Source organism: Musa acuminata, chromosome BXJ1-3, assembly GCF_036884655.1.
Source record: "Musa acuminata AAA Group cultivar baxijiao chromosome BXJ1-3, Cavendish_Baxijiao_AAA, whole genome shotgun sequence".
NCBI classification, from domain to species: Eukaryota; Viridiplantae; Streptophyta; class Magnoliopsida; order Zingiberales; family Musaceae; genus Musa; species Musa acuminata.
Window position 1 is genome coordinate 5,165,445 of NC_088329.1, and position 11,838 is coordinate 5,177,282.

Below are 11,838 nucleotides of genomic sequence, written 5' to 3' on the forward strand. Positions count from 1 at the left end.
CGAGGTCAACGCTTGTTCTTACAGTGACAAGAACGAATATGTTTTAGTGCAAATATTTTCTCTCGAGAATTCATCTCATTTTAATCTTTTTTTGCAGCAATAGAAAATTTGGATTTGGCTTTCTGATGGAATCCTGGGCTGGACATGGGAAAGGGTGAACGAAGATGGAGTCGCAACGATGGTCAATATGATTATGGTTTTCGGTTGTCAGACTGCTGTTATAACTGCTACCGCTGAAGCCGAAGCTGAAGCCGTTGTTGTTGTTTTCATGTTGCTGCGTTTCTGTGTCGTCCCCTTTCAGAGGATCACGTGTGTTTGCCTACCTCTGAGTGTTGTCGGTCAAACGTGATTTCGCCCACTGCGCTCGCTACCTTTTGTGTTCCCTTTGCCTCTCCTTTGGCCGCCTGCCGGGGTGGTGGTTGTTCTGCAAGCAGCGCTGGTGGGGCGAGATGGAGCAGGGGTTGGCGCTTGGGATGGGATTGGATGTTGGTCGCCGCGAAGAAGAAGAAGAAGAAGCGGCGTCGGGGGACGAGGAGGAGGGTGGAAAGGAGGATGGGGAGGTAAGGAGGTCCTTGCAGCCAGCGCTGCCGCTTAAACTCCTCCCCCTCTTGCCTGTTCCCCGGCAGCCTTCTCCTCCCCTGCTCCGGTTCCCATCGTCGACTGCGACGAGTAAGAACCTAGACAATGAAAGTTGGGTTTTTGTTTCTTTTTCTTCCTGGGTTCCATATGGATTAAAGGATTTGGCGATGGAGCTTTGTCCCTGACATAGTTTGATACACTAAATGTATTAATAATATCGGAGAAAACAAGATCTTTATGCCCTGTTAGGATTCTTATCCACTGGTGTTTGTTCCAAAAGAGGTGAAATGTATTTAGATTTTTTTGCTAGAAAAAGGATTTTCTTACGTTAAGAATTCCGCTGAAGAGATAAAAATGCACATTTGGATGAAAGGAAGCTGTAAAAAAGTGTTCTTTACCCAATTTTAAGACCTTTTATCAGCGGTTGGATTGTGAAGGATTTCGCTCGAAAATTGAACTCTTATTGTTTTGTAGGGAATTTGGATGCCTCGACGCGAGGGTTCGATGTGCCATCCACAGAGGAGGCCGAGGAAGCGGCGGCGGTGTCTTCGTCGTCACCGAACAGCACCATCTCCTTTCGGATGGGCTTCTCCGCCCAGCGAAGCAGCGCTGAGAGGGGAGGAGTGGTGGAAAGGGCGTCGTCTATAGTGAGCGACGAAGAGGAGAACGGATTGGCGAAGAAGAAGCTCCGCCTCTCCAAGGAGCAATCTGCCTTCCTCGAGGAGAGCTTCAAGGAGCACAACACCCTCAATCCAGTAAAAGATCTGAGAACAACAAAAATTACAACTTTTGACGTCATGATTGAATATATATATATATATATATTGGATTATCTATTTCAGAAGCAGAAGCTTGCTCTGGCCAAGCAGCTCAACCTGCAGCCTCGACAAGTAGAAGTCTGGTTTCAGAACAGAAGAGCCAGGTACTCTTAGATCAACTCCATCTTTCTTTCCGTTAGCAGTCATGTTCCTTTTCTGATCCAGAAAAGCTCATCCTTCGTATCTGCATCTAATGGCAGGACGAAGCTGAAGCAAACAGAAGTGGACTGTGAGTACCTAAAGCGCTGCTGCCAGACGCTGACGGAGGAGAACCGCCGCCTCCAGAAGGAGGTGGCCGAGCTGAGGGCCCTCAAGACCACCCACCCTTTCCACATGCACCTCCCGGCCACCACCCTCTCCATGTGCCCCTCCTGCGAGCGCGTCGCTTCCACCGCTGCAGACCACCGGCCGAGCTCCTTCGCCGCCCTCTTCTCCAAGCCTACGCCTGCGGCACCTCGCCAGCCTCCCTGACAACTTCCGGCCCCAACCGCCAGCAGCCACTGGCCATTCATGTACATAACTCTTGTTTTCGTGGCGTTTTGTTAGAGGGACAAGAAAAGATGTGCGTCAACATACTTTGCTGCTGCTAATGATATCCACTGCGTTTCTAGGTGGTATGAGTTGATCTGACAAGAGAGATTTAATTTCTCTTCAAGCAGTCATATAGATGATCAAGACATGAATTATTGATGTGAGAGATTAAGAGGTTTAGCAGCTCATATGTTTCTCTTGTTCTATCTTCTTCGAGTTTCCACTTCCACGAGGAACAAAGAAGTGAAACCAGTCGTGTTCTTGTACCCATCAAAGATGGAACACACAACATGAGGTGGATGGAGACAGATCTACTGGCTTCAGGTGGTGGGTGTGCTCTCCTTATCACAACCTCCAAACACAATCTTGGGATAAATGATTGATTGATATCAAGTGTCTGATGTAACAACTGAAGACTTTCTGTGAGTTGACCATTACACCTCCATCTCTTCTTGTTGTGTGTTCATTAAAGAGAAGATTGAGCTATTTTATATATCCACGATGAAAGAAACTTAAATTGATTATCATATATGAGAATAATAAAATATAAGAAATAAATTCCTTTTTGAGTTTGCATATACTATCACATAAATTTGTGATTATAAGTAAAAAAAAACCTTAAGAGTATTATTTTTCATAATACCCCATTAATATAAAATTTTAAAATATTTTTTTAATTAAAAATATTTATCAATCGTAATAATTTCTATATGCTTTTCCATTTGGATGCCGAAAACAACAATATGATATGACCTCTGCAGCTTAAATGTAGGAACAAATCCCTGATTCAAACTGTTGAACATATTCATCACAAAATGTCTCTTTCATCATTATGGTCATGTAAATCATAGTTTATAATTGAGAAAGTTGTTCATGGTGTTATGCAAGTGGTGGCAAAGTCAAACAAAAAAAGTTTCTCTTGCTCTGATGCAATTCTTGCATCTTGAATTCACATAAACCAATCAATCACTGATGAAGTACTCCAATGCATGCAGTATTTAATGATGAACTGAAGGCAATGAACTAAAGATCAATGGAGGTACCAAAAAAAAGTTGTGGGATGTGCAAAACAAGTAAAATAGACGCTGACAAGGAACTTAATTTACTCACCTCAGATCTTCCAGGGTGGTTTCATCCATGAACACATCAGTGACAGAGTAATTACTTGATCATGATGCATGAAACAAAAACTCATCCACTGCTTCCAACAATAGACATAAAAGCTGTTGCTTTGATTTCACCATTCAATCTTTAATATGCATAAAAAAGAAACATTCTTCGATAGGATATCGTAATAACCGTATTTTCTGATGAATATGGGTTTGGTAATACAAATTAACTCTGTTTGGTGAAAAATGCCAACAAAAAACAAAATTGCTAAGAGTCTAAAAGAAAAAGAGTAATAAGCACAATACGAAAAATATAAGGATCTAAAAATGAAGATCTAACTTCTTATAGCGATAAGAATCAAAATTGCTAATTGTGACAGCTTTTGCTACAAGCAAATGCAAATTTCAGAAGAAAGAACATTTGGACAAGCCAGATTTCTTGTACTGCCACATTGTAATGCTAGTTCTTTTACCATGACGCAAACCGGTACCTAGGTTAAATATGCATCACAGCTTTATAGTGAAGATTCAGGTTAAATCTCCATCCAAAGTTCAGTTAAATAAAATAAATCTAAGACTAAGTGGTCTGTTCTAATCTTATTAACAACAAGACCAGTGACCATAGTATTAATAAGACAATTGCATAGTCAGCCTTCTACACAGTTATTAAAAACACAAATGAGAAATAACTATAGGAAAAAAAGAAAAAAAAGTAAGATAGAGAAAAAGTATATTGTGTAGTAAGTAACCTGCGACACATTATGCAAAACTCTAGCAATCCAAATACCTGCAACACAGCTACATTATAAAGAAAAGCACATTCATTTGCAGTAGATGTGACATCTTAGGGAAAACTCTGGCAATTCAAGATTGCCATATCATGTAACACTTACATGTAAAGATTCAACTAGATTGTTACCCTAAAGTTTACCTCGACGTGTCTCTCAAATTATAATGCTATTCCCTGTTACATCTTACAAAAAAAATCAGCAGTTCAAGAATCTTACATCATACCAACTTAATTAAAGTTGGTCTAAGTTACAAGTATTAGCTTATTACACCATGTGATAGTAACATGAATCTCCAAGTAATTAGTTCAATACCACAATACTACCAAGAGTGAGACCACCATGATGCATTGAAGTCGTTCAAGCTATCTCCCATGTATCTAGAGTTGATTAGCAGCAAAAGATCAGTAATCCTTCAAAGATGTCTCGGGAAGAAAAAATTCAGTGAACTCACATCTATCAGCATGTATATTTGATATGTCAATGTCAAAAAAGGAAGAGACAAGCTATGACAACCGGGAAGAATAAGCTCAAGAGGTAGTAAATGGATTTTCTTTTTGGAAGAAACATGCAGTAGAATGATAGGTAATGCACAAGTCTTGAAAGACATGATCGTGAGCAACATAAATGGACTCATCATTATTAATAAAAGGATGTAAAAGGAAAAATAAAGAATCAAGTAAAACGCTGTTTTATAACAGAGATATGTAATTCTTTATTTCTAAATAAACACATAAGATTAACATCGTACGTCAACATGCCTAAAGCTGCCAGAAAAAGAATTTTGTAGACGTGAGGAAGAACTCACTAATACAGCTTGCTTTCCCTCTCTTGTTGCATAAAATAAATTATACTGAATGCTTTCTTCTTCCAGAAATTTGTATTTTTCCCTCTGTAAGTACTCACATTGACAGTTTGATCCACTCATTGATTTACTTATTTACCTCATATGAAATTAATATACAACACCACTTTATTATCCCCAGGTTGTTTAATTTTGGTTACAGCAGTTGATGCTGTTTGATGATAAGCTGTGCATATAGTAGCTCATTCCAAGAATCGGGCACTCCAGGGAGGCACCAATGACTGCAATCTTGGTATCTTTCAGGAGATCTCCTCTCTTCCTCAGTCAAGTGCTGCTTCCGGTAGATGGAAGGGTGGGCATCTTTCCTGTAGTCAGTCATTCTTGTAATGTTTAAATAGGAGGCAGGAGTTTTCATTCCCTTGATCACCGATTCCAAAACAGTCATCTTTGATGGATATGATGAGAGATACGTCTCATTCTTGATGGGTTCAGTCTCTTTGTCACATTGCCCACCTGAATTCCATTGCCCACCACTGAACAGAAAACAGAATCAAGTGTGAGCAAGCTGAAAGAAAATGAAGCATTTGATGGTAAAACTTATGATCGAGTTAACAAATTGACTAGAGCACCTGAAATGTGAGGCAGAATAGCCCCTGAAAAAAACTAGGGATTTCTTGGGATTGACATTTGTATCCACCCATTTTGACCAAGTATCGAGAGCTTTATGAAATGCTTCGACGACATTCAATTCACTGTATATATGGTTGCCTTCTTGATAGTAGTCCTTCCTGTTTGAAAATATCTTACTTGGGTTAACCTTGGAAAATCATGCAAAACAGTACAAGATTTGATTGTCTAACTCTTGATTACCCTTTTGAGGTCTTCTCATGAGTCCACCAATGCCCTGTGTTGAAGATAATAACATCTGCATCTTTGTACTTGGAAGATGATCTCTCAATTATGTCAAGCCTAAGCGTCTCCTTTTTCTTGCCGTTGCTTACAGGCATCTCCCACTCCTGAACAAGAAATGGCGAGCGGAAGAACTCCACGGAACAATTGAAATCCTAAACAGACAAATAGTAGCAGCTACTGTAATCCTTGAGATGATATGAGAAACAACAGGATGACAAATTGGGAACAGAAACAAACCTTGAACACGAAAGAATAAGAACCCTCTGTTCTGAATTCATGCCTGCCAGAGGCCTCGAAAACCTTCTTTTTGTCTTTGACAGAGTTTCTTAAGATGCAAACCAAAGAGTCCCACATGTTTCTGTTCAGTGAATCACCAACAAATACCAGTCGTTTTCCTCTCAATCTCTCCAACATATCAGTTGCATTCAACCTAAACACACAGATATGAAGTTTAACACATAAAAGAACCAAACACATCAAACTTTCAGATTTCTAATGTTTATCACCTTGGAATGTTGCAGCCATTAGGCTGCCACCGGAGTTTCTGATAAGACCGATCGGGCCGGCCATTGCGGTAGCAATCAAAAGGTTCATCGATGTGAGGGCAGGAGCCCTCGGGATAGAGTGGATATGAATCATCCTTCACCCACCTTCCTTGGAAAATATCACAACCTTTCATAGCACCGATCCAATCCACCTGTCTCTTTCCTTCATCCCTAGCTGATGCTGCGGTCGGACCATTTCCTTTCACGAGCGAAGATGATAAACTTGGAGCCCCTTTCTCCTCACTCTTTGCCGTAGTAGTTCCGGTACTCTTTGTAACCGAGGGAACCCCACTGCTGGATTGGTTCTTTGCAGCAGCCCCAGACTTAGGAGTCGCTGTTGAATTAAGAACTTGATTTACCTTTGACGCGACTCCTTTATCTATCTGATTCTTCAATGGTAAATCTCCATTTCCCGCAGAACCAACTGCAGTTGTGGTCTCATTCTTCTTTGGAGGAGCTCCGGTTACTGTCAGGTTCTTAGCTGCCAAGACTGCATCTTTCTTGGAATCGTCTCTGTCTCCAACCTTAGTCTGGTTCTTCGTTGGCAAATCTCTAGTTTTTGTAGGATCAACTACGGATTTAGTCTCGTTCTTTGAAGGTATTCCATTCGCTGTCTGGTTCTTTGCTGCCAAGACTGTGGCTGTCGCAGAACCAATCCCATCCCTTCCCTGATCACTCGTCGGAACCCCATTTCCGCCCTCCATCGAGTGATTCTTCGTCGAATCTCCACCTCCCTGCAACCCGATTGCAGTGGGTGAATGATTTTTCACCGCAATTCCATTTCCCTGAGACCCAATTCCACTTCCTGTCTGATTCTTCGCCTGCAAAACCCCACCTTTCTCCACACCGACGCCCTCTGCCGTCAAATTACCCGCCAAGATCCCGCCTTTCTCAGCCCCACCGCCGTCGGCCGGCAGATCCTCCGGCAAAGGAGCCGCATTCTCCGGTGATGGCGATGAAGATGAATTGGGAAAGATGTAAGAGAAAAGGGAAGATATTTGAGATCTGTAGGGAGCGGTGGAGACGGAAGCGGACGTGAAGAGGTTGTTGAACCAAGGGGAGGTCTTCTCCGGAGGGCAAAACGCCAAATAAGCGCTGAAGGCAACGAACGCGAAGGCAAAGCCATAAAGGAAGACCTTCGTCCTCCTCTTCCTGAGAAGGGAGAAGAGGGCCGTTAGATCGGAGACAACGGCGGAGCTCTTCGGAGGCTTTGAGGCTTCCTTCATGGCGCAGAGTGAGAGAGGAAGGGAACACAAAACAACAAGAAAAATGGGTTCTTTAATGGCTTTCACGCATCTCTGGCTGCAGGCAACGGAGAGAGGTGAAGAGCGACGGGAGATTGGCAGTGGAAGCCTTAAGGCTCCGTTGCTGTGAGGGAGTGCGGTGAGAGACCGGAGCAGACCAATAAGTGGACTGGTGTTTGCGGCCACCGAAGAACGGGAACTGTATTCCGAGACTGGTCTTCCAGTTCCAAATTATTATATTTTTGCCATTATCTTTTCTTTATCTTATAATTGGAAGGATGGGATGAAATAGCTGTTTCAATTTTAAATCCTAATATTTTTTGGAAATCGGAAAAAGGGTAAAATTAAATCTAAAATTTCAAAATATCTATGATAATTTTTTACTTATTTTATTAAATTATCTTTTTTTTTTTTCACTTTGATTTGCTTGTTTCTTGGACTGATCTGATTCTTTTTAATCACAATACTGTCTTCTATCTTAAATTATTTTATTCTCATCAATTACAATAGCCTCCTAAATTAATATTATATATATATATATATATATGATATAGAAAATAATAAAAATGATTTATGGGATTTTATGAAAACTAATACGTTTAATTACTTAATAATAATAATTAAAATATTATGAATGTCATAAAATCATCTTTAAAAGATGATAATAAATCTAATATATGTTTCTAAAAAAACCACAAAAAATTATAAGAAATACTAATTTTTGGCTCTCATTAAACGAACTTTATCATTATTCCATATTCATAATTCTAATTTTTAATCTAATTAACGGAGAATTCTTTGGATCCTTAATTATTAAGTTAATCGAACAAGATTTATTTTTATTCAAATAAATCCATATTATGATGACTTCGTGATAGAGATATAAAACATATGTACATGTATGCCTTTTCTCCATCAAAATACCCACAAATCGTAATAAAATAGGAAGAGGGAATTAATGACTTTAAGATCATCGCTTTAGTTGATCATCTAAAGGTACAAAATTAACATTGAGATACCTAATCGTGAGAATGGCAATTGAGATCGTGTGAGTGAGTTCTTCTTCTTGATTGTAGTTGGAAAGCAATTCCCGTGTGGGGCCTGCCATTTAATAAAGTAGGGAATCGATCCGATGCCATGGTGGGTGATCTATATATCTTCTTGGAGTGACGGGAAGAGGCAACCAAGTATGGTGGTAAAGGTTGGTGGACGAGGAAGAAGAAGTGGCGGTCATTGACATGAAGAAGAAGTGGTGGTGGCGGCGGGGGCACTCGACTTTGTGTCGATACATGTCTTTTCATGATAGATTGTGATTGGTTTGACTTAGAAATCTTATGTTCATTTCCTTTTCAAGGTTGAGACTTCATGAGTCAAAAAAATAGCATGATTGGGTACATGATTATAATTTTGATATGAACTCTCTCAAGAAAAGAACTCGGGTACATGATTTTTCATATAATGTTTAATTAATTACAAAAAAATTATCCGAATCTAATTTTTAAGATTAAACTCACTTGAGGGAATCTTATAATGGATATAAGAGAATATTTAAATTGACTCGGAAGGGACCTAAATATTTCAAGTCATATGAATTCTATATCTATTGAGATAATACGTATGATATATATCATATCGATTCAAATCTTGGCATGAATTCGAAGATATGATTTCTTACCTAAAATGTGTCGGAGAGTCTTACTCTAAAACGTAGTCGGTGGTTAATTAATCCAACCTTTAAGTAGGCTTCATGATTGGGTCTATTAATTAAGTGGGGTCGAACCAAACAATTAATGGGTAATGGTACGTTGTTGCACCACTAGAGGCCAATTTATGTGGGACTCGAAGTGTCGGCGCGAATGTGCTTGTAGCATTGTAAGCCACATATGTACCAAAGATGAACATCGAATTCAATATCATCTAACTAAATTTAAGGAGCTATCATTGTGATCTACGAAGATAAAAAGGAGGGTTGCTTAAGCCACTCCACTTTATTCGGGATGTGTTCCATTGCACTTGAAAGAATGACTAATCAAATTAGATCCAACTCACATAACACACGCCTACCCAACTTTTCTTTTCGAAGGTTGCAATGCCCTCTACTTGGCTTTAGCTTTGCTTGGGCTTACGATTCATGGAAGTGGGTATAAGAGTTGATTAATATCATCATGCGGGAGATCGTGGCTCTACTTAGATTGTTTGTTTTGATGCTATTAACATTGATTATTAAGTGTATGATAGTTTCCACAAATCTTCGATATGTATTACTAATTATTATATATTTATCACTAGTCAAAGGATTAAAAGTTCAAGAGTTAGTTAATCTAGTTGTTTCTCATTTGTAAAAATAAATAAATTAATACCACTTAATAATAGTTTTAAATTAGAAAATGAATGATAAGTGTTATTTCTCGATTATCACCTTTGAATGAATCATCAATATGATTTGATCTAAACTTGACTCGTTCTAGAAGATTTTTTTAATATATTTTTTTATAACTAGTTAATGGTTAAAAGATATATACTCGAGATATTCGAAGATGAGTATTTCTAATATCGATAAAAATATAAGAGGAGGTAAAGGTAACTCCTAAATTGAATCCGAAAGTCTAATCCTATCAAAACTATAATTTTTATTTTTAAATCAATTACGATCTTTCATTATTTATCATCTCGCTATAACCTAACCCTAATGTAATATGATAACAACCCAAACACCACTCCTAATGCAATTAGAATAACTCTCTAATGCCTAAATTTTAATTTACCTTATTAAATTTGATCAAATTATCAATCAATACAAAATCTCCAAAGTACTCCAAATTTAAAATTCAGATATAGCAACTCTTTCACGAAATTTGTCATACACTACACATAATTGTTTGAATCCTTAAAATGTTGATTGGATTTCTAATCCAGCTTACCATATCGTCACTTTTAAATGCGTCATTCAAAATCGTGTTTATTTATACGTAATAGTCATCAAAAGAAAAATTAGAAAATTGGAAATATAAAAGAACAAAGAATAATGTACGAACGTAGTGTGGCATCCAAAAAGTAGGAAGCCATAACCTCCCATCTCATGATAACCTAATCACCATTGGAATATAGTGGTGGGTGGGTGAATATTCTTTAATGCGTCGGGCAATTTTATAGGGATGTGGAGGTCGTCGTCATTTGGTTGCTACACACAAATTGATCGACTTCTTCTTCTTTTTTTTTTTACGAAGATTTTAAATTAACATAATTCATTTAAAGGGAAGATTCTTGCATGTCGGAGAAGGTGATTATGAAATCTCTTTAGGCTAATTATGGATTATTCATTATAGTTACTATAGCATTTCGATTTTTATATTTTAAAAAATTATATTAACATCCATATAGTTATAAATGTGATATATCTAGATTTATTTATCCGAACGTCATCAGTTTTACCAACAAAGATATTTAATGTTTCAATTAGTGGTGACAGATGACGATATTGTTAGAGATCGTGGGTGATCGTTGTGGATGAGAAGAGTGGTAGTGAGAGGTGAAGACTTAACTATATCTATGTCGATGCCGACATAATTATCGAGCGACAAAAGCACCGTCGATGTAGATGCCGAGTAGTTCTTTCGTTGCTCGACAACTGGGTTAACATCAACACAGATGCAGAGTGACGAAAGGGTCACTCAACAACTACATCGACAATGGGTACGATGACATACTCAACATCGAATTTTGAGATCCATATTTTTCTATTATTACCGAATATGTCTGCTAGAAGCTTGATAATTGCTCACATGCTAGCTTTTTTTCCCGTCGATGACAACCACAATGAATAGAATTCCTTCTTCAATGATCCCCCTATTTCTCTTTTTTCATGCCTATGCTAAAACTAACACGGTAACAGGAGAGCGATAGGAGCTCCAATGACCCTATTTTTGGGTCCAGTAGTCTACCTAATGGGTCGACGATGAGGTAACCATCATCTTCACTATAGATGTCACAATGGCCACCACCATCTGTGTCGATGTCGATGTAGTTGTTAAGCAACACCACTATACATCTACGTCGACGTTGATGTAGATGCTGAGCGACTCTTTCGCCGTTCGATAACTGTGTTGACGTAGATATAGAGCTGCAAAAGGGTTACTTGACAACTATGTCGACATTCACAACAACTACATTGGATGTCGTCATCTACTATCACATATTAGGAAAACCGATGACATTAAGGTAATAAACGTAAATATCTTACTTTCGTAAATATATGGATACCAATATAACTACATGGGGTAATTAAAGTCTTCCTCCTCAAATAATATAGAGAAGCCCTCTAATATATCATTTGTTATGAAACAAATATTAACTATAAAAAAATAATTATCATAATAAAAAAATATTTTCTTTATAATATCATATTGACATGATAATGCTTAATACATACATCATCATTTGACTTCGTGTATCAAGTTTTGATTGACTAGTACTATAGCACTAAATTAAATTAATCAGATCGAGTGAA

The 11,838-nt window shown here is 38.4% G+C and overlaps 2 protein-coding genes across 3 annotated transcripts; one reads left to right on the forward strand and one right to left on the reverse strand.

Moving 5' to 3' along the window:
• Nucleotides 1-268: 268 nt before the first annotated feature.
• LOC135636735 (homeobox-leucine zipper protein HOX11-like) lies at nt 269-1,897 on the forward strand. 2 transcript variants are annotated; one of them, XM_065148727.1, is made up of 4 exons: nt 273-669; nt 1,054-1,334; nt 1,422-1,501; nt 1,598-1,897. In XM_065148727.1, the coding sequence occupies exons 1-4, from the start codon at nt 450-452 to the stop codon at nt 1,866-1,868; spliced, it is 852 nt and encodes a 283-aa protein (XP_065004799.1). In that variant the 5' UTR covers nt 273-449; the 3' UTR covers nt 1,869-1,897. The 2 variants fall into 2 exon arrangements, with proteins under 2 accessions (XP_065004792.1, XP_065004799.1); XM_065148720.1 differs by having other exon boundaries at nt 269-669; nt 1,054-1,501.
• A 2,603-nt stretch (nt 1,898-4,500) lies between these two features.
• LOC135618526 (protein trichome birefringence-like) lies at nt 4,501-7,587 on the reverse strand. Its single transcript, XM_065119438.1, has 5 exons — nt 6,049-7,587; nt 5,780-5,972; nt 5,501-5,694; nt 5,260-5,418; nt 4,501-5,163 (listed from the first exon to the last, which is right to left on the reverse strand). Exons 1-5 carry the CDS (start codon nt 7,311-7,313, stop codon nt 4,827-4,829), a joined length of 2,148 nt encoding a protein of 715 aa, XP_064975510.1. The 5' UTR covers nt 7,314-7,587; the 3' UTR covers nt 4,501-4,826.
• Nucleotides 7,588-11,838: the final 4,251 nt, after the last annotated feature.

What these genes read in the sequence shown, in the direction of transcription:
- LOC135636735 (XM_065148720.1), top strand. Translation starts at nt 450, where the DNA reads ATGGAGCAGGGGTTGGCGCTTGGGATGGGATTGGATGTTGGTCGCCGC. An exon ending in CCCATCGTCGACTGCGACGA is followed by an intron (nt 670 to 1,053) that starts GTAAGAACCTAG and finishes ATTGTTTTGTAG; the next exon opens with GGAATTTGGATGCCTCGACG. An exon ending in TTTCAGAACAGAAGAGCCAG is followed by an intron (nt 1,502 to 1,597) that starts GTACTCTTAGAT and finishes ATCTAATGGCAG; the next exon opens with GACGAAGCTGAAGCAAACAG.
- LOC135618526 (XM_065119438.1), bottom strand. Translation starts at nt 7,313, where the DNA reads ATGAAGGAAGCCTCAAAGCCTCCGAAGAGCTCCGCCGTTGTCTCCGAT. An exon ending in AATGGCTGCAACATTCCAAG is followed by an intron (nt 5,973 to 6,048) that starts GTGATAAACATT and finishes CTGTGTGTTTAG; the next exon opens with GTTGAATGCAACTGATATGT. An exon ending in CTTATTCTTTCGTGTTCAAG is followed by an intron (nt 5,695 to 5,779) that starts GTTTGTTTCTGT and finishes TTGTCTGTTTAG; the next exon opens with GATTTCAATTGTTCCGTGGA.